Source organism: Lactuca virosa, chromosome 8 (assembly GCF_052849685.1).
Source record: "Lactuca virosa cultivar CGN04683 chromosome 8, Lactuca_virosa_CGN04683_v6, whole genome shotgun sequence".
In the NCBI taxonomy this organism is placed as follows: domain Eukaryota; kingdom Viridiplantae; phylum Streptophyta; class Magnoliopsida; order Asterales; family Asteraceae; genus Lactuca; species Lactuca virosa.
The window spans coordinates 61,406,334-61,431,502 of NC_136433.1; the positions used below are offsets into that span (position 1 = coordinate 61,406,334).

At 38.0% G+C, this 25,169-nt stretch overlaps 1 protein-coding gene across 1 annotated transcript; it reads right to left on the bottom strand.

The window, feature by feature from the left end:
* Positions 1 to 14,352: 14,352 nt before the first annotated feature.
* Positions 14,353 to 20,791, bottom strand: PPC4 (phosphoenolpyruvate carboxylase 4). The gene is made up of 18 exons (XM_079064683.1): positions 20,495 to 20,791; positions 19,198 to 19,361; positions 18,968 to 19,082; positions 18,801 to 18,878; positions 18,234 to 18,302; positions 18,065 to 18,143; positions 17,894 to 17,970; positions 17,708 to 17,803; positions 17,485 to 17,626; positions 17,280 to 17,396; positions 17,063 to 17,136; positions 16,737 to 16,991; positions 16,508 to 16,633; positions 16,333 to 16,434; positions 16,120 to 16,266; positions 15,949 to 16,047; positions 15,780 to 15,868; positions 14,353 to 15,704 (listed from the first exon to the last, which is right to left on the bottom strand). The coding sequence occupies exons 1-18, from the start codon at positions 20,648 to 20,650 to the stop codon at positions 14,546 to 14,548; spliced, it is 3,144 nt and encodes a 1,047-aa protein (XP_078920809.1). The 5' UTR covers positions 20,651 to 20,791; the 3' UTR covers positions 14,353 to 14,545.
* Between the last annotated feature and the right edge of the window lie 4,378 nt (positions 20,792 to 25,169).

Here is a 25,169-nt window from a genome sequence, read left to right on the forward strand (position 1 = left end):
GAAGAAATCTCGAGATCTATGGCACAAAAGAGGAAACAAACATGATCTAATATACTTTTTATTAAACAAGTCAAGAAAAGTTTCTAGCTTAAGTCATAATAAACAAAATGCAACATAAAACTCATTTTTGGGCTAAATTTGTCAAACAATTAAAAGTTGAGTTGAAAGTTGTCATTCACGGTTTTCTTAAGGACTAAGAAACTGAAATCACCTAAGAAACTGAACCTCTCGTAAGGACTAAGAAACTGAACCTCTCGCACTTCGAAAACTTAGAGAACTTAGCCTCTAAGAAACTGAACTTCTCGTAACCAAAACTCACACTTCGAGAACTTAGCATAAACTCGTTCTCGCCTCAAAACCCCCAGAAGCTCGCGAAGATGCTCCTCATGCTGCTCTCTAGTCTCGAAATATACCAAGATGTCATCAATAAACACGATAACCGAACGATCGAGCATCGGCATGCATACCCAATTCATCAAATCCATAAATACCGCAGGCGCATTGGTGAGCCCAAATGGCATCACCACAAACTCGTAATGCCCATAACGAGTCTGGAACGCGGTCTTCTCCACGTCATCCTTTCTTACCCTGACTTGATGGTACCCGGACCTCAGATCTATCTTGGAGAACCAAGATGCACCCTGCAACTGCTCAAAACGATCATCAATCCATGGAAGGGGATAACGGTTCTTTTTCGTTAGCTTGTTCAACTCCCGATAATCAATACACATCCGGTGTGAACCATCCTTCTTCTTGACGAATAAAATCGGCGCTCCCCACAGAGAACTACTTGGTCTGATGAACTGCTTGCCTAGCAGCTCCTGCAACTGAGATGACAACTCCTGCATCTCAGGCGGTGCCAACGGGTATGGCGCCTTGGCAATCGGGGTCGCACCTGGCACGAGGTCGATCTTGAACTTGACCTACCTCTCAGGAGGCACACCAGTTAACTCCTCCGGAAATACATCGGCAAACTCCCTGACCGCTAGAACCTCTAAACCTGAAACCTGATCACCAACACGCATATCCACAACATAAGCCAAATAACCCGAACACCCGTGCTGAATATATTGCCGATCCCTGGCTGCAGAACAAAACCTGGAACCCGTTCTGGTGCCCTGTCCATAGATAACCAGTTCTCCCCCACTTAGGGTTCGAACTACCATGTACTGCCCCTCACAATCAATCATAACACTGAAACAGCTCAGCAAGTCCATTCCCACAATCACGCAGACATCCCCCATGGGGATAGGGATCAAATCGATTGGATAAGACACCCCGAAAATCTCTAGAACGCAACCCTGATGTATTGATGACGCAGAAACCCCGTGTTCGTTGGTGATAGATACATGCAACGAACACTCTAACTCCCCAATGGGCATATCAAAATCCCTACTGAACGATCGAGAAACAAAAGACCCACTCGCACCCGAGTCAAACAACACTAAAGCAGGTAAAGAGTTCACTAGGAACGTACTTAACAGAGGTACAAACATAAGCATAACACAAAACATAATCAACAGAATAAAGGATAGAAACATACCAGTCACAACATCTGGAGCTGCTCTGGCCTCCTCGGCGGTAAGCTGGAAAGCGTGCCCTCGAGCCCTCGGGGGCTCCGCCCTGCCATGACTCCCATCTGTGATCCTCAAAGTAGTCGGCAATGTAACCTACGCCGTTCTGGCAGCAAGAAAAGGACATTTGGCCTTCATATGGCCCACCTGATCACAATGGTAAAAAAGTCTAACGCCAGAAGTTGGAGTCTGTTGCCGACAATCCCTCGCAATGTGGCCCTGCTTTCCACATTTGCGGAAACCCGAAGAAGATCAAAAATCCCCATCATGCACCTTGCCGCACTTCCGACAAGTATGGCCCCTCTAACTCCCCGACCTAGAATCAGCGACCCTAAACCGCTTCGACGCAAGCTGTGACTGCGTCGGGGCTGGTCTCGACTCCCTCGTCTGCAAATCAATCTCAATCTCACGCCGCATGGCGGCCTCCTTTTCTCTAACAATGTACTATAGCGTTGAGTAGAAACAAACTGTCTGATCTCCGTCTTGAGCATGCTCAAGTAACGGGTCATCTGAGCCTGCTCAGATGCAGCAAACTCAGGGCAGAACATATCCCTCTCCGTGAACATCTTGGTGATCTCCGTCACCGTCTCAAAAACCTGCCTCAAGTCTAGATACTCTTGGGCCAACCTCTCTCGCTCACCAGCGGCACATATCGGGAGCGGAACATCTCAAAAAAATGCTCCCATGTCACAGTAGCTCTCTGGTCATCAAAATAGGAACTGGTAGCGAGCCTCCACCAATCCTTTGCTCTGGTCCTCAGAAGGTCCAGAGCATACCTGACCTTCTGATCAGCAGGGCACAAACAAGTGAAGAAACATCCCTCCACATCAGATAGCCACCTCATGGCGATGATCGGGTCCTGCACCCCATCGAAAGTTGGGGGCTTCGTACTGTCAAAGTCCTGATATTGAAAAGCCTGACTCGATCCAACTCATGCAGCCACAACGACCGCAGTGGCTGCAGCAGTAGCAATCTCAGACAACGCAGCATAGCACTCATCAAAGTACTCAACCATGGCGGTCTTGATAGACCCAAACATCTCAGGCAAATGAGCTTGGAACCAAGCAACAACCTCCTCCTGCAGTATCTCCCTGATCCTGTCATCCAACGCAGCTGACTCACCCTGACGGCCAGCTGCTGGTCCCGATCCGGATCCTGCCTCAACTTGGTGCGTAGTCACCATACTGAAAAATAAACCAGGAGGATATCAGATAACACGCATAACCATAACGTGGAACCAACTCCCAACAAAGCCCTATGGATTGTGACTTCATTGTTACGCGTACGGGTCATGTGCTTTCAGTACTACGGACCCATACTACCTTCCACACCTACCCCGTAGTTGTCTCAAAGAATCATCAAAACACCCTAACAATACTTGCTAGCGTACTCATATGCTCAATCCTCACACCCTAGAAGAATGTTATACATATCTCAAAACTGGCCGGCTGACCCCACACAACTTATCCATGAAACTTCCACCAACCCTGCAGCACTCGTTTATGCTAGCCATACATAACGTTGGACCCTATATACATTCGAATATCTGATCCAACCCTAAGACCTTCATCAAACAAGAACAAGAAATAAGGCCAAACCAAACATTCTCAGGCTATAAGATATTAGTTATGTATAACCATGATGCACACACTAAGCATAGCATCATCCTATCTACCAGGATACTGATCTAACAGATCACTATAACATGCATAACAAGATATCAATCCAAGGCCCGACATTAGTGCCTTCGACCCGAAAGTAAAGTGAGGAAAAACTAACCTCACACTGACAAATCGCACAGAAAACCTCCGACTACTGGCCCACTAAAATCCCGAACTATCACAACAAATAAATATCCAATTAATAATTGAATCACCACCATTGACTAATGACCCAAGCTCAGGGTAAATGGCCACTTTAACCTATCCATAATTGGGCCAAGACCTAGGCCCAATTCTTGATCCAAAAATCCCAAAATTATACAAGGCCCATTATTGGCCCAATTTTCTAAATTGGGCCCAAACTCCTTTTTGGGCCTTATCCTAAGGTCCAACTCTTCACTTGGCCCAAAATACCCATATGCAGATAGACCAATAAGGGCCCAAGCATTCAAGCCCAAAAGGTGGCCCAAAACTTGAAGCCTAAAGTCTGAAGTCCAACAGAAGTCGTACATGGGGCGTACTCCTTCGGTACATTGGGCGTACACCGCCTCACATTGACCCGCAATGGGGTGTCTGACCGAGTACACGGGGCGTACCCTCACAGAGTCTAAAATCTCAATAAGTGCTTAATGGCTTAAGCACTTATGCCCAAACTTCAGATCCATGGTCCTAATGCACCTTAGAGTCATAAAGTCTCCAACTTTATGACTTTAGACGTACAAAAAGTACTTAATACATGGTCTTGATCCATTAAGCCCTTCCATAAGAAGCATGGAGCCAAATTAGCTAAAAGAACCTCATTTTTATGGCTTAGAACCCTTCCTAGGGTCTGAAAGGACAGCCCAAAACGTCCAACACCACACATGCACAATAATGGGACTTTTAGGACAAAAGAACACCATAAAGCTACCAAGATGAGATCTAAACAAACGAAGCATAAAGGTAGCAACTTTTTTCCTTCTGGAGCTTCCCAAGAAGATGATGATCCAAGATCCACAAGCTTGCTTTCCCTTCTAGACTCCTTGATGCACTTCCTTCTCCTTTAAGCACACAAATAACACACTTGAAGCTCAAAACACTCTCTTATGGGGTTAGGGTTTGCTAAGAACGACTCAAGGGCTTGGAGGCTAAAAGGGTGAGGCTAAATGATCCATAAAGGTGTCTAAATAATCCTCAAACCCTAAAAATTAGGGTTTCACCCGGACATTAGTACACCCAGCATACATATGTGTACACCCAGCGTACTCACATGTACGCCCATCATACTACTCCTGCTCCCAAACTTACCATTTTACCATTAGGGCTACATCTTTATACTCCAAGGACCCAAAATGACATATTTAAAAACCAAAGGAAAGGATTTGAAAAATACCCGAAACCCATGATGTTACATTGCCCTAGAAGAATCTAGGAAGAATGCTAGTGTAGCGAAGACGTTGGTAGCCAGTAAGCTTGAGAAGCCTTCTTAATTAGTCTGTGGATTGGAGTGCTACTGCACGAATGCTGCTTGCTTTGTGCTTTGTGGAACTCCTAAGTGATGTGAGTTAGCTCTTAAGTGAATATGTTAAGTCACATGTAACAAGGGTTGAGTAATCTCAGAGTGATGGATTTGACCCGATTGCGCAGCTCTTGTTTGAGTCCAACCGTTGCAGGGATGAGTCTTTTACTTGAAGGATTATCTAAACTTTATTGCATGTGATGGTATTCATGAGGTGGTTAGCTGACATTATGGGGAGTTCTTCAGTAGCTGATGGCAGTGTGAGGTCGGAAACCTACGGAAGCCTAAGAAGTTTTCAGTGGGTTTAGTTGTGTTGTTTTAGCGATTTATTGGAGTATCAGTTTGAAAAGGTGACTTAGAGGATTCAGGATGATTCTTGAGGAAAGTATAGATAGGTGTGGAAGGTATTATTATGCCCGTAATACTGAAAGCATAGGATCCATACTCGAATTGGGGAGAGTCTTGGAGAATCTAGGAAGCCTATGGAATGCGGATTCTTGGGTATGTTCTGATCTGGTGCTTGTTTTTTTTTTCAGTATGGTGATGAGCTCATATGGTAGAGGTTTAGATTCTGGTTCAGGATCATGTGCAGGTACTGAGCCCATCGATGAGCGGATGCGGGAGTTCATCTCGTCGGAGATCACCCGCGGTATTTTTGAGCAAACTCATGTGATCTTTGGCATGGTCAATAAGGGGATTATGGAAAATTTGGATGAGCGTCTGGGCGTACTCTGTACTGAGGTTATGGCTATTGTTGGAGCTCGCACTCTTTTTTTCTGTGATTTTCGTTCTTGTGGAGCTCCCGAGTTCTTTGGGGAGAAGGACCCCATTGCCAGTAGGAGATGGTTATCAGATATGGCTAACGCTTTTAGGAAGAGTTTCTGTCCGGAGGGGTCGAAGGTCAGATTTTCCTCATGTCTTCTGAAAGACAGAGCCTGAGATTGGTGGGAGGAGGTAGATTTCGCTTTGGGAGGAGAAGCCCTGGAGACGATGACTTGGGATGAATTTATGACTCATTTTAGGGCCGATTTTGCACCAGCTATTGAGGTGAAGCAGTTGGCAAGGGAATTTCAGGACCTTCTCCAGACGACTGGGAATGTGGCAGAGATCACTACCAAGTTCTGGGATAGAACTTTGTTGGTTTCGCAGTATGCAGCAGACGAGGAGATGAAGAAGGTAAGGTATCATGACATGCTGATGGATGGTATTAGGGAGTTTATGACTCTGTTAGGGTGCGACACCCTGAATGATATGATTGCTAAAAACCATGAGCGTGATATTGATTTAGTGCACCTCGGGAAGAGAAATCCAGAGTAGACTCAGATTTTAGTGGGCCGGGTGAAGAGGCCCAAGACACAGGATTCATGTTCGAGAGGCCATCAGGGTTAGGGCCATTGTGCCAAGTGTGGGAGGACCCGTAAGGGAGGATGTCGGGAGACAGGACGAGGATATTTCAGTTGTGGTCAGATGGGTCATTTTAGTAGGGATTGCCCTCATGGGTCGTTTCTGATGTGTTTTCACTGCAACCAGGTGGGCCACAAGAAGGCCGATTGTCTGATGTTGAGGGGTGGAGCAATAAGTGCACCTGCTCTGGTTACTTTGAGGATCACTGACGGTCGCGATGGTAGGACAGGAACCCCAGCAGCGAGGAGCCGAGCATTGCAGTGTCAATCAGGGGAGGCCAGGGTTTCATCAGATGCTATTGCGGGTATGTTATCTTTTGCTTTCTTCTTGATTATTATCATTATTTATATTTCATTGGAATCTTGTTTTGGTATGGGTAAGCATTATCTTTGGTTTAGTTCTCCGTTATTGTCTGGGTTATATCATCAAGAATTGTTATATGCCATTTTTTCATGCCAAGAGTTGTTAGTGGGTCGTATCTTGCTGAGCGGGATTCAGTTTGTTCAGTTGTTGCTCCAGTTCTTTGATGGGGGCTAATTCAGGGGTATCATTTGGAAGGTCTGTGGACGGATTAGTTGGATTAGTTCTTCAATGAAGTTAAAGTTCAGTCGTGTTAGCATTTGTACAGGAAGGAGCGGCAGTCGTCTATGGAAGGACCTTTGGGTCCGATCACTACCGTTACTAGGGAAGAAGCGGTAGCAAGAAGATGGTGGTGGCAACCGCATCAGTTTGTTTGGATGTTGGAAGTGCCAGGGGAATTTTATAATCGCAAGGGTTGAAGATGGTTAGAATACAGAGATCCTTCTGAGGATGGGAAGTTGGAGTGAAGATTCGCCAGTTCAGAGCAAGGATTTTAGTCCTTGTCACCAACATAAAGGACTTAAGGATTTGGTGATGTATCATGGGAAGCGATTGGGGTTATTGGGCTTGCTGAGATTTCGGGGAGTATTCATCTGGATTTCATGAGTTGTGCGATCATCAAGATTAGATAGTAATGGAGCGCTGGCATTTGTAAGCTCAGGTTGGCGACAGTTGGAATCGCAAGGTTGCGAGATGGATTGGAAATCCATCGAATCTTGTGGATTGGAAGGGTGAAGTTGAACCCAAGTGGGGGAGAGTCGTTGGTCTAAGGGATTTCACAAGGAAGGATATTCGGGTTTCGTTGCACATCAGTAGTGGCATATGGCGGGTATGTGGATGGACTCAGGTTGAGGGTGGTGTTAGAGCCTCTCTGCCTGTTCTTGTCTGATTAAGGTTGTGGGGTTCGAAGCATGACCCGAACACCTAATTGGGATTTAGTCAGATTAGGATTCGACTCAGGATGATTGTGTTTGGTATGGTAGAGGTGTGGTACGACCATGGGCAGTGACCATGGCAGAATAGAAGTGTCGTAAGACTGCGGGGTGGTCGTAGCATTCACTGGATTGGCAGATAGTATGGAAGTGTTGTAAGACTACGGGGTAGCCATAACATTCACCATGATATTAGGCAGTTGTAGAATTGCTGTAAGTATGCAATGGGATCGTAGTATTCGCCAGACTAAGATAGATCATCGATGGGGTGGTCGATGGTATAAAGGAGGACCAGCTCGTGCCTAGGGCAAGGCGAACAGTATTGTCGGAGAGCATCTCTCTGTTATGGGAGAAGAGTCATTAGGGTCCGAGGCGAGGTTGGGCATGTGTAGCTCCCGATGGGGTGAGACCCGTGGGCATGTCCCGTTCGTTGGTATAGATGTGGGCAAGGCCCGTATGATTATGACAGTGCAGGTGAGACCTGGTAGAGATCGGTTGGGTCAAAGTATTGGATCATGGTTATAGTGGGATGATTATGTGGTCAGTGAGTGGTATAGAGTGATGCATAGGTTAGTGTAGCCTTATCAGTTAGACTCTTAGGAACCTGGTGGTTGGAGTAGGTATGAGAGTGGCAGTCTCAACGGTGGATTGGGGATTTTTATATCTCAGTTTAGTGAAAGGTCATCATGAATTAGAAGATTCCGGGTGAATCTCATGTTATGAGTTATGTACCAAGTTGTCTTTTGGTTGAGACTCGCGTTGGGAATCGTTAATGTGTATATTCAAGATCTTTACATCAGCAAGTTATGGATTAGGGAATCTGTATGCCCACGATATCAGTTGGTAAGTTCAGGGTCAAAAAGGATGTTTTCAGTTCGGATGGTAGGAAAGGCCCTTGTGATTGTGCTTCGGAATGGTTCTACCTGGGTGTAGGTCAGGCAAGTTATGGGGATTCAGAATTATAGCAGTAGTGTATTGGTTCGAAAGTTAAAGAATCAGTGACTTGTTCAGCACTATAAGGTTTTGTTCGGAATGTCGTTTCCAGGAGGGTGGTAAGGAGTGATTTCCTAAGGCTTAGGGCCTTTGGAAAAGAGGTATTTAGACCCATTTGGGTGCGGGTAATGTAATCGGGATGATTCAGTTTGTGTTTTGGAGCCAAGGGGTATATCGGTAAAGTGTCAGTTCGGGCTTTTTATGAATTTTGGATTTTATTTTGGGAAGTTTTAAGGAAAGGATCAGTTGATAGAAGTGTAGAGATTCTTGTTAAACTTCCCGTGAGTATAAGGATCGTCGAAATCGGACTTAGAATGAAGAAGTTATGGCCTGCGGAAGTTGGTGGTTTCAAAGGCTAAGCCTTGTACGCAGGGCGTACAAGGGAGTACGTTGGGCGTACTAGGCTGAAAGGATCGTGGACCTTCATGGAGTAAGTTGGGCATACTAGGAGTACACGGGGCGTATTGCAACTAGATGAAAATCCTAATTTTTAGGGTTTACACCCTATTTAAGCTTCATTGTATCATCTCTTGGACATTTTAGACCAGCCGCCATCTCCCAATACCCTGAAATCGAAACCCTAGAGTGATTTGGTGATTTTGAGCTTGAAAGAGTGTTTGTTGGTGGATTATGAAGAAGAAGAAGAGGAGCACTTGAGGGGATAGCTTGAGCTTGTAGATCCAATATCTTCTTCTCATTTGAAAGCATTTTGAGGTAAAAAAACTCTCACATTGATGGTCCTTGGTGTTAAATCTAGTTCATGGTGTACTCTGTGCACTTTTTGAGCTTTTGAGTTAAAGGTGAGCTTTTGATATACTCTAGAAGCTATGGATGCTAGATCTTGGGTCCATTTAGTCCCCATGTTCATAAAAATGCCAACTTTATGGAAGATTTTGGTCCATGCAAGCATTAAGACCTTTATTAAGCTCTTTTTAAGCTTTTGAGTCCCTTTAAGCCATGCATGAGTGTAAAGTTGCCAACTTAACGTGATAAGTAGCCTTAGATAATTAGATCTGAGAGTTTGGCACTTTATCTTAGTCGATTGAGTGCTTATTGGAGTGAAAAGGTGGTATGGGGAGTACGTTGGGCGTACCCAGATGATCGCAGCGCATCCACCCATGTTTCTGCATTATGATGATTTTGGGATTGTACTCTGATAATTGTTTTCTTATAAAGTACTTTTGAATATTTAGAAAAAGGATAATGAATGTTTGACGTAAAGATAGTTAATGTTTTCGTTGAATTAAAAATGAAATTTTACTTCTAATTTTTGGGACGTTACGGATGGGATGGTGAGATTTCATAAAGGTTGCAACTTTATGAATCTATGGATCATTTGGAGTAGTTCATGGTTTGGATCTGCAGTTTGGTTGGTTGTTTGAGCCATGCATAAGATTTTGGTCATAAACCCCATTTTGACCTAAGCTGAGTCCAAGACATGTATTGGACATGCATGTCTAAAAAGCACCAATCTTTAAGTAGGTTTTAGTGTTATAAGCTCTTCTAGAGCAAATAGGTTTGAGACTTAAGGGATTAAGTGCTTCTTGATTAAGCTCATGCCATGGTTGTGTCTTATCAATCTAAGACTTGAGATCTAGACCCCTTGGTGAGTCTCAAGGGATAAAGTTAGAAACTTTATTCATTAAGATAATAAAAATGATCAGATAAGGACTTTGGAACCTTTGGGATCGGAGGATCCAAATTAACCCATTAAGACACTTTGAACCTAGTGGCCTAAGTTGTCACGGTGTGGTGACTGGGGAAAACGCGTCTGTTTTTTTGTTTAAGGGCCACGACATGGCCAAGGATAGCCATGATGTGGCGCGTCAACTTTGACCGTTGGCTTTGACTTTTGACTTGCGTTGACTTTTGGTCAAACCCTTAATTTTGGAAGGAAAGCTAAGGGTGTACTTTGTACTAGTGTAAAGGTGCTTTATAACATTTGTATTCGCAGCAGTAGCAGTTGATCATCGTTTGTTAGGTGAGTCTCTTCACTGTACATGTGGGTCGAAGGCACCAATGCCGACCCACTAGATTATGTTTGTAGGATGATAGTTGTCTTTGTGACACTTGTTGATATGCATGTATGTGCTTTTTGTCTTTGTGACTCTTGCTAATATGATTGTATGCTTAGTTGTAGGGGTGAAATAGTCTCAGTACCGGTTGAAAGTTACCGAAGGGGGTGAAATAGACCCAGTACCGGTTGAAAGATACTGAAGGGGGTGAAATAGACCCAGTTTAGATTTGAGTTGTAATTTATGTTTGGTATGTGGTATTTTGGGGAAACTCACTAACCTTTGTGCTTATAGTTTTATGTTTATGGTTTCAGATACTTCTGGTTCGAAAGGGAAGGGCCCGACATGATCGCACCGCATCCACCAGCATTCTGCATTTTATGACATGATTTGTACTATGATGACTATTTTATACATTATCACATTTTGATGGATTTTGGAATGAGTGAATGATGTTTTTGTTAGTTTTAAAATAAAATTTTTAAATAGTATTTTTTGGGACGTTACAACATAACACGTATAAGTATATGGGTTCGTGGGTCGATTTCGGGTCAAAGAGTAGACGAGTCATTTTCCGGTAACTTTTCACATGTTAAATTTATACGAATTATATATGTCTGTAAATTAATTAGCAATTAGCATTTTACATTGACTATAATGAACTGAACAACCATATACTAATCTAAGTATCTAACATAATAACTTAAACTAATTAACAGTTAACATGTCGTATATTCCATTAAGGCATTAATTTATAAATAAAATTTAGTTTTTATATATATATAATTGGGTTGATGGGTTGACCCGCGAACCCAAACTGGTAACCCAACCCATAAAATAAAATAAACGAGTTTGCGGGTTGACGGGTCAGAAATCTCAACCCAAACCCGTTTATTTTCATGTCGGGTTATAGGTTGGGTAGAGGATTGTCACCCCTACTTAAACACCCCCTAGAAAACTCATAGTATATTGTCTTTTCTTCAACTTGTGACTCTGATCAGACGTTTTTACCAACTTTGACCCCATAATTCTAGAGGAGCGTCTGGAACGCTACCTAAAACGGCTCTAAAATGTCGTGTGTATCTCAGTATACATCTATCGTTAGATGCACGGTTTTTGTTAGTTTTTTTTTCATATTTTGTTACATGCATATAAAGTTCACAAATCCATCAAAGCATGAGCATTCTTGGGTTACAAATGATAATTCAAACTAATTAAAACATGTTTTACTTGAAAAAGATAGATCGATCAAACCTCCCCAATTTTGTCATCCCAAGAAAGAATCAACAAAATCATGAACTTCCAGAGATGTTCTCAAAATAATATGTTGTCGAATTTTATTTCAAAAGAAAAGGATGTATATTCTTTTGTGATAGAAATTGTTTACCCATAAACTTTTTCAAGTGAATATCCGAACTGATTTTGGTTTTCAAAACACTGGTCCAAATAGTCCAAACTTTGGACTATTTGGACCAGTGTTTTGAAAACTGAAATCAGTTCGGATATTCATTTGAAAAAGTTTATGGGTAAGCAATTTCTGACACAAAAGAATATACATCCTTTTCTTTTGAACTAAAATTCGACGACATACTATTTTGAGTACATCTCTGGAAGTTCATGATTTTGTTGATTCTTTCTTGGGATGAGAAAAATATAAATCGGGGAGGTTTGGACTCCAAACTAAATTCAAATTTGATCCGATTCAATCTAATTACAATTCAGTTGGATTGGATTTTATAATTCGGTTTTCAAAAACTGGAACATTTTAAAATGACATATAATTATAATATTACTCAATTTTATGTAAGAAGCAAAAACAAATTATTTAGTTGTGATTTAAAATTTATAAACAACTACTAAGAAGGTATATTATAGTTTAATATTCTATAGATTAAAAAAACTTTTGAAAAGTTAAATGTATATATATGTTTTGTATTAGGTGTAACTTTTTTAGCCTATCTGAAAAAATATATTATAAAATTAATAAATAGTTATAGATATACTAAAAATAAATAAATAATAAGTTGTTATTTAGTTTTTTTGGACTATTCGGTTCTTATTTTATAAACCAAAACCAATCCGAAATCCAAATTAATAATTCAATTTTTTTAAAACCAATCCAACAATTCGAATATCTTAACCAAATAGTTCAATCCAAATTGTCCAATTGGACAATTCAGTTTTATTCAAATAACGAAGAGTCTTATTCGTATCATCTTTTGTTTTATCTTGTCACCTTTTGAAACAAAAAAAAAAGTAATTTTTTGGGGAATTTTTTTTGTCAAATCCAATAAAGTTTTTCAAATCGAAATTACATGTCTAAATCAAAATAAAAGTTTGGTATTATTCTCATGTAGCAAAGAAAAAAATCTAAAAAAATAAGAACAAAAATAAAAGCAACATATTAAGTAAAAATTAAGCAAAATAAAACTAACTAGCCTTTAATTTTAGCATATCCACAGTTGAATGTGGCACGTCCAACAAGAATTTTAAACCCTTGGGTTACACCTAGTGGAAGAGTGAAATATCATGGAGGTTTATAGTGAACACACCCACAAAGTTTATTGGTTTCCTCCCGAAAGCACTAAGTTTTTTTTTGGACAAACAAATACATGGATGATGGCTCATAAAGGACCATATGCTAGTTCATTTTTTTGAAAGCAAAAATGTTGAATTTAACTTTCTCTTGGGTGTGACAGAGGTGAATAAGACATTATATGATTCCTTTTATCTTAAAATGGCCCATATTCTTGAGTTTCACATGGATCATGTGGCATGCATTTTTTGACCATGTAGAGTCTCAACCTTTCACCTTTAATTCATCCACAGCCAAACATAATTTTTTCAGATGAATTGTTCACTTGGTGTTTGCATGTTTGGTATCATGAAAAACGACCGTCTATGATTTATAGGTAAGTGAGATAATGTGTTTCTTGGTCCATAGTTTTTTCTCCACTTGCTAACTCTCACTGTCATTTAATGATTTTGAAATGTTACATGGTAAAAGTCTCTCCAAATCATGGTAGTGTCAGGGAGCATATTTGTGGTATGCTCGTAGATATAATCTTTGTAACGTTCCGATTTGCAAACCAAATATTTTTCATTTTTAAAAGATAACATTGTTAGGTCTCGCAGTTCGTAGATGTTGTGCTTGAGTATGTATGCGAAAGGTTTCGTAATGTTGTATTTCAAGTCTTAAGTTTTTAAATCCGAAAGGATGTTCGGTTTCATTGTTTTGTACTAGGTTTTGTAGTGTTGTTTACTTAGTAGTATTGACAGTCTGTCTTAGCTTAGTTGTCTTGACCTGATTGGTCATTTCAGTAATGTTGTATTTCAAGTCTTAAGTTTTTAAATCCGAAAGGATGTTTGGTTTCATTGTTTTGTACTAGGTTTTGTAGTGTTGTTTACTTAGTAGTATTGACAGTCTGTCTTAGCTTAGTTGTCTTGATCTGATTGATCATTTCCTAACCGACTCTATTTGGGTTGACCTATATATAAAGGATGTTAGTTAGATAGAGAGAATCTTTTGAGAGGTTCTTAATCTCTAATAAAAAACCAGATCATATTTATTTGCTTGTGTTCGTTCAATTTTTTGTTTACAAACATGATTTCTATCTTTTAGAATTTATTCGATCCAACAAGTGGTATCAGAACAACAAGCTCTCCATGACCCTTGGCGTGGAGAGTATTCTTGATAGCCTAACGGGTAACGAAGAGTAAAGATGTCATTCTATAGATTGAAGATGTTTATGTTGATTTTGGGAATAACACTAGTTGGTTGAAGAGCTTAACATCCTAATAAGTTTTATTTACATTGTTTAAACATCATATATGAGCCAGGATTTTCAAAGACCGTTGTTATTGCCACATCCTCTTACATGCAGGGACGGACACATGATTTCATAGTAGAGGTCGTTTCAATGTGTAATTCTAATGCATACTTGAAATTATAGCAAGGAAAAGAAAAATAGTCCATCAAATGACCAAAATCTTAAGCTTACTCTCATTGCATTGACCTAAAAACGAGGATCACCTAACTATTATTAACTTTGTCTGAAATAGTAATACCCAGAACTGCTGTCAAACGGTAACATAAAAGGTAAGGTAATTAACCGGTGTTCCTCATCCCAGCTGCGATGCCGTTAATAGTAATAAGCAACGCATCTCTAAGTTTATGATTCTCCGTATCACTTCTCAACCTCTTCAAAATCTCAACCTGCAACATATTAAGAGGATTCAAATACGGAAGCCTGCTCTCAATCAACTTCCTCAAACTCTTATTATTCTCCGACAACTTCTCATGTCCAGTCACCATCAACACATACTTCTCCGTCGACATAAGCTCCCTTCTCAACTCATCACCAAGCCCCCTCCTACTCTCCGCCACCAACACCTCATCATAATGTTTCACAATCGGAATATCCGCTTTCCCCAACACCATTTCAATCAAATCAATTGTAGATTGAAAAAAAGGCCATTCTCTGTATGCCGCTTGTAGTTCATCCACGTGTCCCTTTTCACAAACACCTTTCAACCCAGCTCCCACACCTAGCCAAGCCGGAAGTACAAATCGTGTTTGCGTCCAGGCGAATATCCATGGGATGGCGCGTAGGTCGCCGATTCCGACTGATGATTTTCGCCTGGTTGGACGGGAACCGATGTTTAGGTGTCCGAGTTCGGCTTGCGGAGTGGCTTCTTGGAAATATGCTATAAACTCCGGGTTGTCATAAACAGTACTGCGGTAACTTTGGCGACTGAGATTTGAAATTTCGTCCATTAGATTCCGCCAGTTGTCGTCGCGTGGTGGTTTTGGGGGACAGAGGGTGGCGAGAAGGACTGCGGTTGTGTAAATCTCTAGTTGTCGGACAGCCATCCCGGGGAGTCCGAATTTTGCTTGGACCATTTCGCCCTGTTCGGTTGACCGGAGAGTGCCCATGACGGAACCGGGCGGTTGGGATTGGATGGCAAGATGCGTTGGACCGCCGCCACGGCCGATACTACCTCCACGACCGTGGAAGAGAGTGACTTTGATACCGTATTCTTTGCATGCGGCAACGACGTCTTCTTGTGCTTTGTAGAGTTCCCATGCTGCCGCAAAACGGCCGGCGTCTTTACCTGAGTCGGAGTATCCGACCATTACTTCTTGGTGTCCGTTGTGGTTTTCTAAGATGTGGTTTTTGTACCAATCGATTGATAAAAGTTTTCGGATTACTGAACCGGCAGCTCGAAGATCCTTTACAGTTTCAAACAGGGGGACCACCCGTAATCTGTTTGAAGTAAAATCCGTTTCGTAAGAATATAATGCCACGTGTAGATAGGAAGAGAATTTAAGGAAGGCTTACATTCCACCAACGCATGGTCTTCCTTGTTCCCCTGCAACAGCAAGACGAGCGTCTTTTTGTAGTAGTTCGACAGCAAGAACGTCACTTGCCTGTCATACATCAAACGAGTCAAGAAATTAAATGGAAAATTAATAATTTTTAAGTGATTAATTGGGGTCATGAATCGTACATTGGAGGCCATGGAAATGACATACGCTCCCAGGGAATCGCTACCCAACTCAGCGGAAACACGGAAGGTTTCGAGGACTTCTTTGACTTCGGAAGATACCTAATTAAGAAATTCAAGAAAATTCACAATATGACTTTTTTAATTATTATACTGGTGTTAACTTATAGTTACCTGTATGGTTGGTGGAACGAGAGGCCTTTTTCCCTTTAGCTCTTTTGTAAGAAACTCTAGTCTCTTATTTTCGTCCCATTCACTGTATGTCCCCATATCGAGATATTTTGTAATTGCGTCAAGAGTCTCTGAGTGTCTGCCAGATTCCTGTGAATTGAATTATGATTAAAAATTATACTATTTTGTTTTTAATTTATGTGTTGATCAACGAACCTGACGAAGGTCAAGCTTCATGAGTACCATCCCAAAGACAGAAACTCTTCGTATTAGATCAGCAAGCCGTCCATCAGCTAGAATTCCCGACCCACAGGATTGCTGTACATCCAAATACCAGATTAAAATTGGTTGACAAGTGTCTGGAAGTAAATGGAATGGATGTTTTGCATACCAAGGAATCATAGCAGATCATGAGGGGTTGCAAGAGCTGATCTGGTGTGTCAAAATAATCAGTAGGATCCTGGTCGTAAGGTAGACCTTCTAGAAGCTGTTCTAACCTTCTACGAGTGTTCATAAGCTGGAAATTAAATAAAATACGTGGAAAAAATTAATACTTTACAAAAGGAAACAGAACCCGGCCAATTGGAATTAACATGATAATAAGATGATCAATTAATTACCTTTTCTTTTACCTCCCCAAGAACAATTCTGTAAGGAGAAATCCCAGTCTTCTGAAGCGTGCTTGGCTCTAGAAGCTTCCGGAAGCTTCCTCTTCCAACTTGTGATTCAGCAAAAAGCTTTCTCTGATTGGGGCTTAAAGTTCCAGATTTTGGTGTGGGAGTTTGATGACCATTACTGGCTGCTGCATTCGAATGGTTCCCATTTGTATTCGGTTTCTCATCATTTTTGTTTGGCGAAGTAGTAACCTCTTCATCCTGTAAATATGCAGAAAGTTGAGAGGGTAAAAAGGTAAATCTTGATAATTTTGGCTGAAAAGTTGGTTTACCTGGTTTTTCAGTGGTTTATACTCTGATCCAGGAACATCAAGTTGAGGATAATGAGACTGATCTTTGTTGCATTCTAGTAAAGCAATATATAGAAAATTATATATATATATATATATATATATATATATATATATATATATATATGAGTTTATTAGCTAATTATAGATAAAATTAAATTTCAATGATCATTTTGTTTTATTTTGTTAATTAATTAACCTGTACAAGAGGGTACATCAGCTTGTGCAGGAAGTTGTGTAGGTAGGCCATGGACATTATGGGTTTGATTCTTTTGCGTTTGGTTCCAACTCATGTATCGATCCTCTTCAGAATTTTCTGAAAGTATGAAAGAAAATCATTAATTTAATAGTATTATTCTCAAACAGGACATGAGTATTATAATAAAAAATGGAAAGTGAAAAACCTTTAGTTACGATTTCATGTGCCCATCTTGCAAGGACATCGCTACATTGATTCATGGAAAGTTCGAATCTGAGGTTGTCAACTTCCCGTATGTAAAGATCAATAGCCATCCACCTTGATAAAAGAGATACATCTCTTGTTACCTGAAACAAACAGCAATAAAAGTCATCTTACAATTTAAATAATTAATAATTAATAAATTACAATACAAGCTGAAAATTCACCTTTGCAGTGACATTAGGGTTTCCATCTCGATCACCACCCATCCATGATCCGAATTTTATTGGCGTGCATGTTAAAGGAAGTGGCCTCCCAGTGTGCTTAAGAAAAAAAAAACATTTTTTTAGAGAGCACATGCATGAATTATAAATATTAATTCAGCCATGAAAAAGGGAAAATGGAAAATCTACCTTCTTTAGAGCATTGCTGAGACGCCTTAAGTAATGAGGTATGGCTTTCCAAAGAGACTGCTCAACATAGTTTAATCCTGGTTTTTTATATAAATAGAGATTAGTCATTGCAGAATTAATGATGAAAATTGATATGATTGTTGTTTTATAAGAAAGAGTTTAATTAATAACCAGCTCTAGCCTCATCCACTGGTGTTGGCTTGTGGCGTCTAAGTTCATCTGTTTGCCATATAGAAGTTATCTCTCTCACCTACATACAAAATTCAATACTTTTATCATTCACAAAATTAATAAACAATTTTTTTTTGTTTTTACTCGATAGAATTTACAAGAAACAAACCAGATCTTCTATTAGAGTATCTTGATCTTCTTGTGTAAGATCCTTGCGGTCATTAAATTCTAATAGATGCTGTAAAATCAATAAATAAATATAAATCACATTATGCTTATTAATAGGGAAATATACCAGAAATAGTAATGTAGTTTCTAATTTTTTTTCTAATTATAGCATTGTACTTTCCTTTTTTTCTTATTATAGCATTGTACTTAATCAAATTTACCCATTATATTATAACAACAGGTAACCTGTTGATTTAGACAACATGTCACAATTTAACAGGTTTCAATATCAATTTATTGTCCACATATACTGCTGACGTGGCAAAGAAAGATGACATTAAAAAGATATTAGTCATGTCACCTTACTTTTGCCATATCAGCAAAAGAAAATAAAGGGATAAGGCGTATGACAAATAATGGCTAAATAGTTTAAAGTATAATGCTATAAGAAAAAAAGAGTACAATATAATAAACAAAAATTAGAAACTGTATTGCTATTTCTTGCATTTTGACTTTATTAATAAATATAATTACAGAAATTGATGTTTAAAGTTAGTAGACAACTTACAGAAATTCGAATGTGTTTGTATTGAAGAGTACGCCTATTGATCTGTGTGGGGTGTGCAGTGAGAACTATCTCAACTGCCTACAAAGAAATCACAAATTAAAATTAATTGTAAAAGAAAATTATAAATATTAAACATGTCAAGATACAAAAGATGCAATAAACAATACCTGTTTGCATACAGTGTCATAAAGCACATCTGGAGAAAAGCCACCTTGAATGAGTTGATTGAAAATATCATCACAAGATTTTGAGGCCTGTGCTACATTTTTTGCCTTACGAGACCTGAAAGTAAAATGTTTTTATTACTTCATTAAGCTAAGAAAATTTATAAATTGTTAACTAAGGAGTAAGTAAAGCAAGAATGGATGATTAATTAATTAATTAGTTAATTAATTACCTGTGATGAGTTTCAGCAATACCCATTAAGCTAAGGAAATGACTGAAGGCTCTAGCTAGCTTTAAGGCTTCCTCTAATGTCATTTTTGATAACTCAGAAGCTAATTGCTTTTCAAGCACTTCTGCAGTGCCTTCAATCCCAGCTGCTCTTATAAGACATGCACTCTACAATTCAATCACAATTTTCATTAGAATCAACATTCTTTAATTTGTGCATGTTCTTTAATTTATGAATTTTGAAGCAGCATTGATAATCACATGGATAAACCCTGCTGATAGATTGAATTCACAATTTGTGCATAGTTTAATAGGTACAAAACGAGAACGTGATTAACCACACACAGATAAGAGAATCCTTAATCAGTAGTAGTTCAGAATCACGAGCATTTGTGCATGATCATGATTAATAATTGTTAAAATACAAAAGGATAACTGCATCAATATAGAATGAAAAAAAATTAGTGACCACTTTAAGAAAAAAAAAATAGAACTACTTATGGAAAAGGAAAACAGGACGAAAGAAAGAAACTAATGTTTATTGATGGAAGAATTTCCACATATGGTAAGCATCAATCAATTTTGCATGTTCTGAATCATTAACAAATATAGAACCCGTAATTTGTTCATCTAATAGAAATAAGTGAATCGATTTTACTCTCAAAGCAAACTAGTAGTGATCTCTCAGGTAATTTGTTTATATAACTACGACCTTGAATATTACGAGAACCGTGTAAGTGATATAAATTCAGATCTCAATGTGAAGTTGACGTCCAAAAACGATTAATCACAGTCTATTAGTGCATGGGTGTTGCAAATCAAATATACATAGGCGTTGGAGTACTTATAATGTGCAACTACCAATTATATGTTTCTTATTGCTGAATTGAAATGATCTGTAGTATTTCTCTTACATCGTTTAAGGTACAGGAACGAGCATTTGGTTACCCTAATCTAGTGATCAGGAGAAGAGAATAAACTTCACTGTAAACACAAATTACGAACATAATCGTGTAAATACTCGATGGACTAAAATCATTACTTTTGGAAAACGAAAGCAGAAATCCATACAACGACTTGAATCATAAACATCACAGACTGTCAGATCAAACAATATAGCTTTCTATCAGATCAATTAAACTGTACAAATAACATTTCGTCTTATAACTTGATGAAACCATGCTTCAGATCGCAGCAAATTTCCAAATCAATAGTAAACGATCAGTCGATCAACATTCACGTGAAAAAAAAATAGCACGAATAACAATCGAAGGAAGATAGAACATGTAAGGCACATATACCTGAGACAGAGTACGAGTATGCTCGATTTTTTCCATGATATTGGGACCGAGTTCCCGTTGAAGAACGTCGTTGAGGAGACTAAAAAGAAGGCGTAGATCATCATCGTAGCTCTGAAATGAAATCTCCTCTACTATATCATCCATTATGTCTGTCATCTTCTTCCGCTACCCTAATAGAAAAACGTTAACGCAGATGGATCGTCGTCGTCGTTGAGAGAGAGAGAGAGAGAGAGAGAGAGAGAGAGAGAGGTGATTGATCAGAGGGAGATGTGTGGAACAGAATGTGTAATTTGTTGAGTGAGGGGGTGTGTGAGTGGTTGGTATACCGTACGAAACGACTAACGTAATGGTGACATGTGTCGAGACTCCACGGGATTATCGGAGGAAGGTGGGACCCGGAATCTTTCCGGGCCTTTTGGAGTGATCTTAGCCAGGAGACCCTCGGGCCTGATTCAGGTGAATCCAACTGTATTTTGATTTTTAGGAACTTTTTAGTTAGTAGAGTTGTTAAATATAGTTTTCAACATTATTCATCCACAAAAAAAAAAAAATTTAGTTAACTTTATAACTTTTTTTTTAAATAATCAAAAATATAAAATAATCCAAAGAAAAATAGCCAGTACTATGGCACGTGACATTTTATGGGTTTTTGGTTATAATAGGTTGCGATTTCTTTCATGGACCATGATTTTGTCATTAGCCAAACCCAACCTACAACTATCCTTATATTTATGCAAATGATATTATATAAGTATTTAATGCATAACATTCTACATTACACACTTATACAATTTCATTTTAGGGAGAAACTGCAATGAAGCACCAAAATGTTGAAAAAGATTATAAATTTGATAAAATCGCATGTCTAACTCTGAAATCGTTGACCATAAGTATCCACTTGCAGTTTCTATGGTAATTTGGGTTATTTCTTAGTTTTTTTTTTTTTTGGTTATTTTTTAGAAAAATTTAAGAAGATTATGCCAAATTTATTTTTTTCTCAAAGAAACTAAATTATAGAAAGGGATAGTATTACTTATGGTTAAACAATCATTTTATTTAAAGTATCATTTATAAATTTCAATGTAGTAAAACACGACTGATTACGAAATTCGTTTTAAATTGGCCATGTTATATTAGGTTTTATAGGTTACTCATTTTTTTTCTACAATTTTGCCTAAGTTTTGCTTTTGAACGAATTTTGTCTCTAGTTTTTGTAACAAAAATTATGTAACTTTGTTGTTATATGTATTTTATATGAATTAGGGTCCGTTTGTTTACCTCTTAATTGCAAAATTAAGAGGCAATGTCTTAAAAATTCAGATTCAGATCGTTTGTCTGCATCTTAATTTTTACCTCTTAAAACTATATTTGCCTCTTATTTTTTCAGATCTTGAGCAGGGTCTAAAAAATAAAAAAAGAAGTCGCGTACCTATTTTGCCCTAAGAGCCATCGATTGTTTTCTTCCGTTTTTCTTCCTTCGCATCTGCTCCCGCTGTTCTCTTCACCAGCAAGGATCTGACGCCGCCTTCAATCTTCCCCGTTGACGATGCTTCTCCCTGGAACGTCGCCGCCGCCACCGAACGTCCTTCCGCCTCCCGTCGACGCTTCAGGTATGTGGTTCTTCCTCTTAAAATCGATTTCTTTGTTATTCTTCTTTCTTCCTTCTTCTGAAAATCGTTTTCCTTGCTGCTCCCGAACCTGGAAATCAAAAATCAACATCATCTTATGTTATTTGTTCCTGATTTGTTAAAAAAACGAAATCAGGTATGTTATTTGTTTCTGAAAATCGTTTTTTTTTTCTATTCTTCTTTCTTCCTTCTTCTGAAAACCGATTTCTTGCTGCTCCTAAACCTGAAAATCAAAAATCCAAATCATGTTATGTTATTTGTTCCTGATTTCTTCAAAAAACGAAAAAAAAAATTATTTCCCTGCTATGAGTTCCTGATTTGTTATATGTTGATGTTATTTGTTCAATGTTGATGTTATATGCTGAGTTTGATGTTATATGCTGAGTTTGATGTTAAACGAACGAATCTGAATGTTTTCAATGGACATAATGAAATGTTGATATGTTCTATTATTATGTTTGATTTCCCTGTTATGTTTGATTTTTTATATTCAATTGTTTATGTTCAATGTTTTTATGTTCTATTATTATGCTGAAATGTTGTTGAAATCATATTTGTGTTTGATGTTATAGTGAAATCATATATGTTCTTGCTGTTATTAGGAAATATGCATTAGTTTTGCTGAAAATGTGTATTTGCAATGCATAACTTGTTGCTAAAACATACACCAACACTCGTGGATTTATGACTCCTTACCGCAACACGAGGTATTGGTTAGCCGATTATCGACGACGACGTCCGTTAACTAAGGAAGAAAAATTCAATTATAAAACGAATGGCTCCTTTTCCTTTTTCAGTGCAAAGAGATATAGTCGTTGCTTGTTTTGCAGTCCACAATTTCATAAGGAAATGCGATATTCATGATGAGTTATTTATGGCGTTCGAGGAGAACAATGCTCAAGCACAAGGGGGAGAGAATGATGGACAAAACGTACACGATATGGAATGGGGTTCACAAGGCAATGAATACATGGATAACTTGCGTGACCAGATTGCGAATCAATTGGGATAAAATTAAATTTGTAGGATTTTATTGGGATTTTATTATGATTTTGTGGATTTAAAAATATTTATGTTTGATTTGGATTTGTGTTTAATTTTGATTTATGATAAATTTGGATTTTATATGGTGTTTATATTTTTTTTAAATACATATTTAAGAAATTTATTAGGTTATTTTCTAAATAAACAATTGAATTCAATAAAAAATAAAACAGAAGGGTAAAATGGTCATTTTAATAATTTAGCACATCAATTCAGAGGTGCCAACCAAACAGCATGTTAAACATTCAGCTCTTAAAATTTCAGACTCTCTTAGAAATTCAGATCTCTTAAAAATTCAGATCTTAAAAATTCAGATCCTGCCAAACAATCCCTTAGTTTTTTTTTTCTAATTCAGTTTTAGTTTGTAAAAATGATGTTCTTTACTTTAAAACAAAGTCTAATCGTGACATTTATGAAAGTATTATAAACATAAGAGACAGCTAAAAGTCCAGTCTTTAACATTGACTTATCCAGAAATGTTTTGGATAAAACTTATAGTGACATTGTCATCTTGAACATATAAATAGAAAACGCATCGCCATACTCCAATCAGATGAGATTTTGAAGTCATTTGAACAAAAGTCTTATGATGAACATGAATCTTGATTCTTGGATAAGTCATTCATAAGAACTTGTAAAAGAAGCAAATATTTGTTTGAATTAATACACATCAATGTATGTAGATCGTTCACATCTATCACTAGATATGGTAATAAATACTTTGTGACCTTATCATTAGATATGGTAATAGACACTTTTGTGACCTTCATTGTTTTAACAAGTATAAATATGTTTATTTAGTGACTCGTACATAGTAGATTTTTGTCATACTCAACAATTTATGCATTATAAAGTTGTACACTACAAAATTTTAAAACACAAATTGTTATGTATGGAGAAAAATTGTTGTGTACGAATCAGCCCCATATGTAAATCAAGAGAAAATAATAAATATGAATTAATTTATTATTTATTGATGTCAATAAATGATTATAAGTTAATACAATTAATTTATTATTTACTAAAATGTTAATAAATAATTAGAAATTAATTGGTAGGATTAATTAATTATGTTGAAAATAATTTTATTGATTATCTGGATAGCTAACGGATAATTCTAAAAGTTAATCAATAAGGAATAAATAATATTATCATTTGAATTCAAAATTTAAAAGGATAAGATCCCAAAAGTATAAATTGAGAGCAAATACAAGGGTTTTAGTGCTTATTCTAAAACCCTAAAATCGGCTTGTTTGCCTCTCATCTTATGTGCGATGAACCAAAGAAACCACCGGTTTCTAATAGGGTTGAAATTTTCAAGCCTCCAAAGTTCAGGTTCTTACATGGTGGTTGGTCAACAGGTAAGGTAATATTAGAGATATTGTGGTTTGGATTCTCCATTGACAACCAATAAAATGTATTTAGTAAACCTCTTTTAGGGTTAAGGTTAATATTAATAATGTAATAATCGTCCAAGGTTTGATCATAAGTATTATTGTTTCAAATACATCCGTCGTTTCCATTGTTTTCAATTATTTGTTTATGAACTAGTAGAATATCCTATGATCCAACATAAACTACGAACTTCTACTTAAAGGTTAGGGAAATCTCCAGAAAAGTCCTAAAATTTTACCCTAATTTACGAAAAAGTCCCAAACTAAATTTTGTTTATGAAAAAGCATGAATTACCGGTAAAAATGGCGATTTGACCCCTTTTTCCCGGTTTATCGGTTTCATTACTTACCTGTTTTATTAAAGTCTCATTATTTTATCCTAATTTACGAATAAGTCCTAAACTAAAATTTAGTGATGATTTGGCCATTTTCTCTATGTAACATACATTTTATTGGTTTCATTGCTGACCCGGACGTCTAGTAATTAAATGAGATGATGAGATGAATATGTTGAGTTATATAATGCTATGTTTAGCATAAAACTTGATATCCTGATGTATTGTATATTCTTTTGGAACATAAAATGCATCCAACAAAGACTGCAATAAT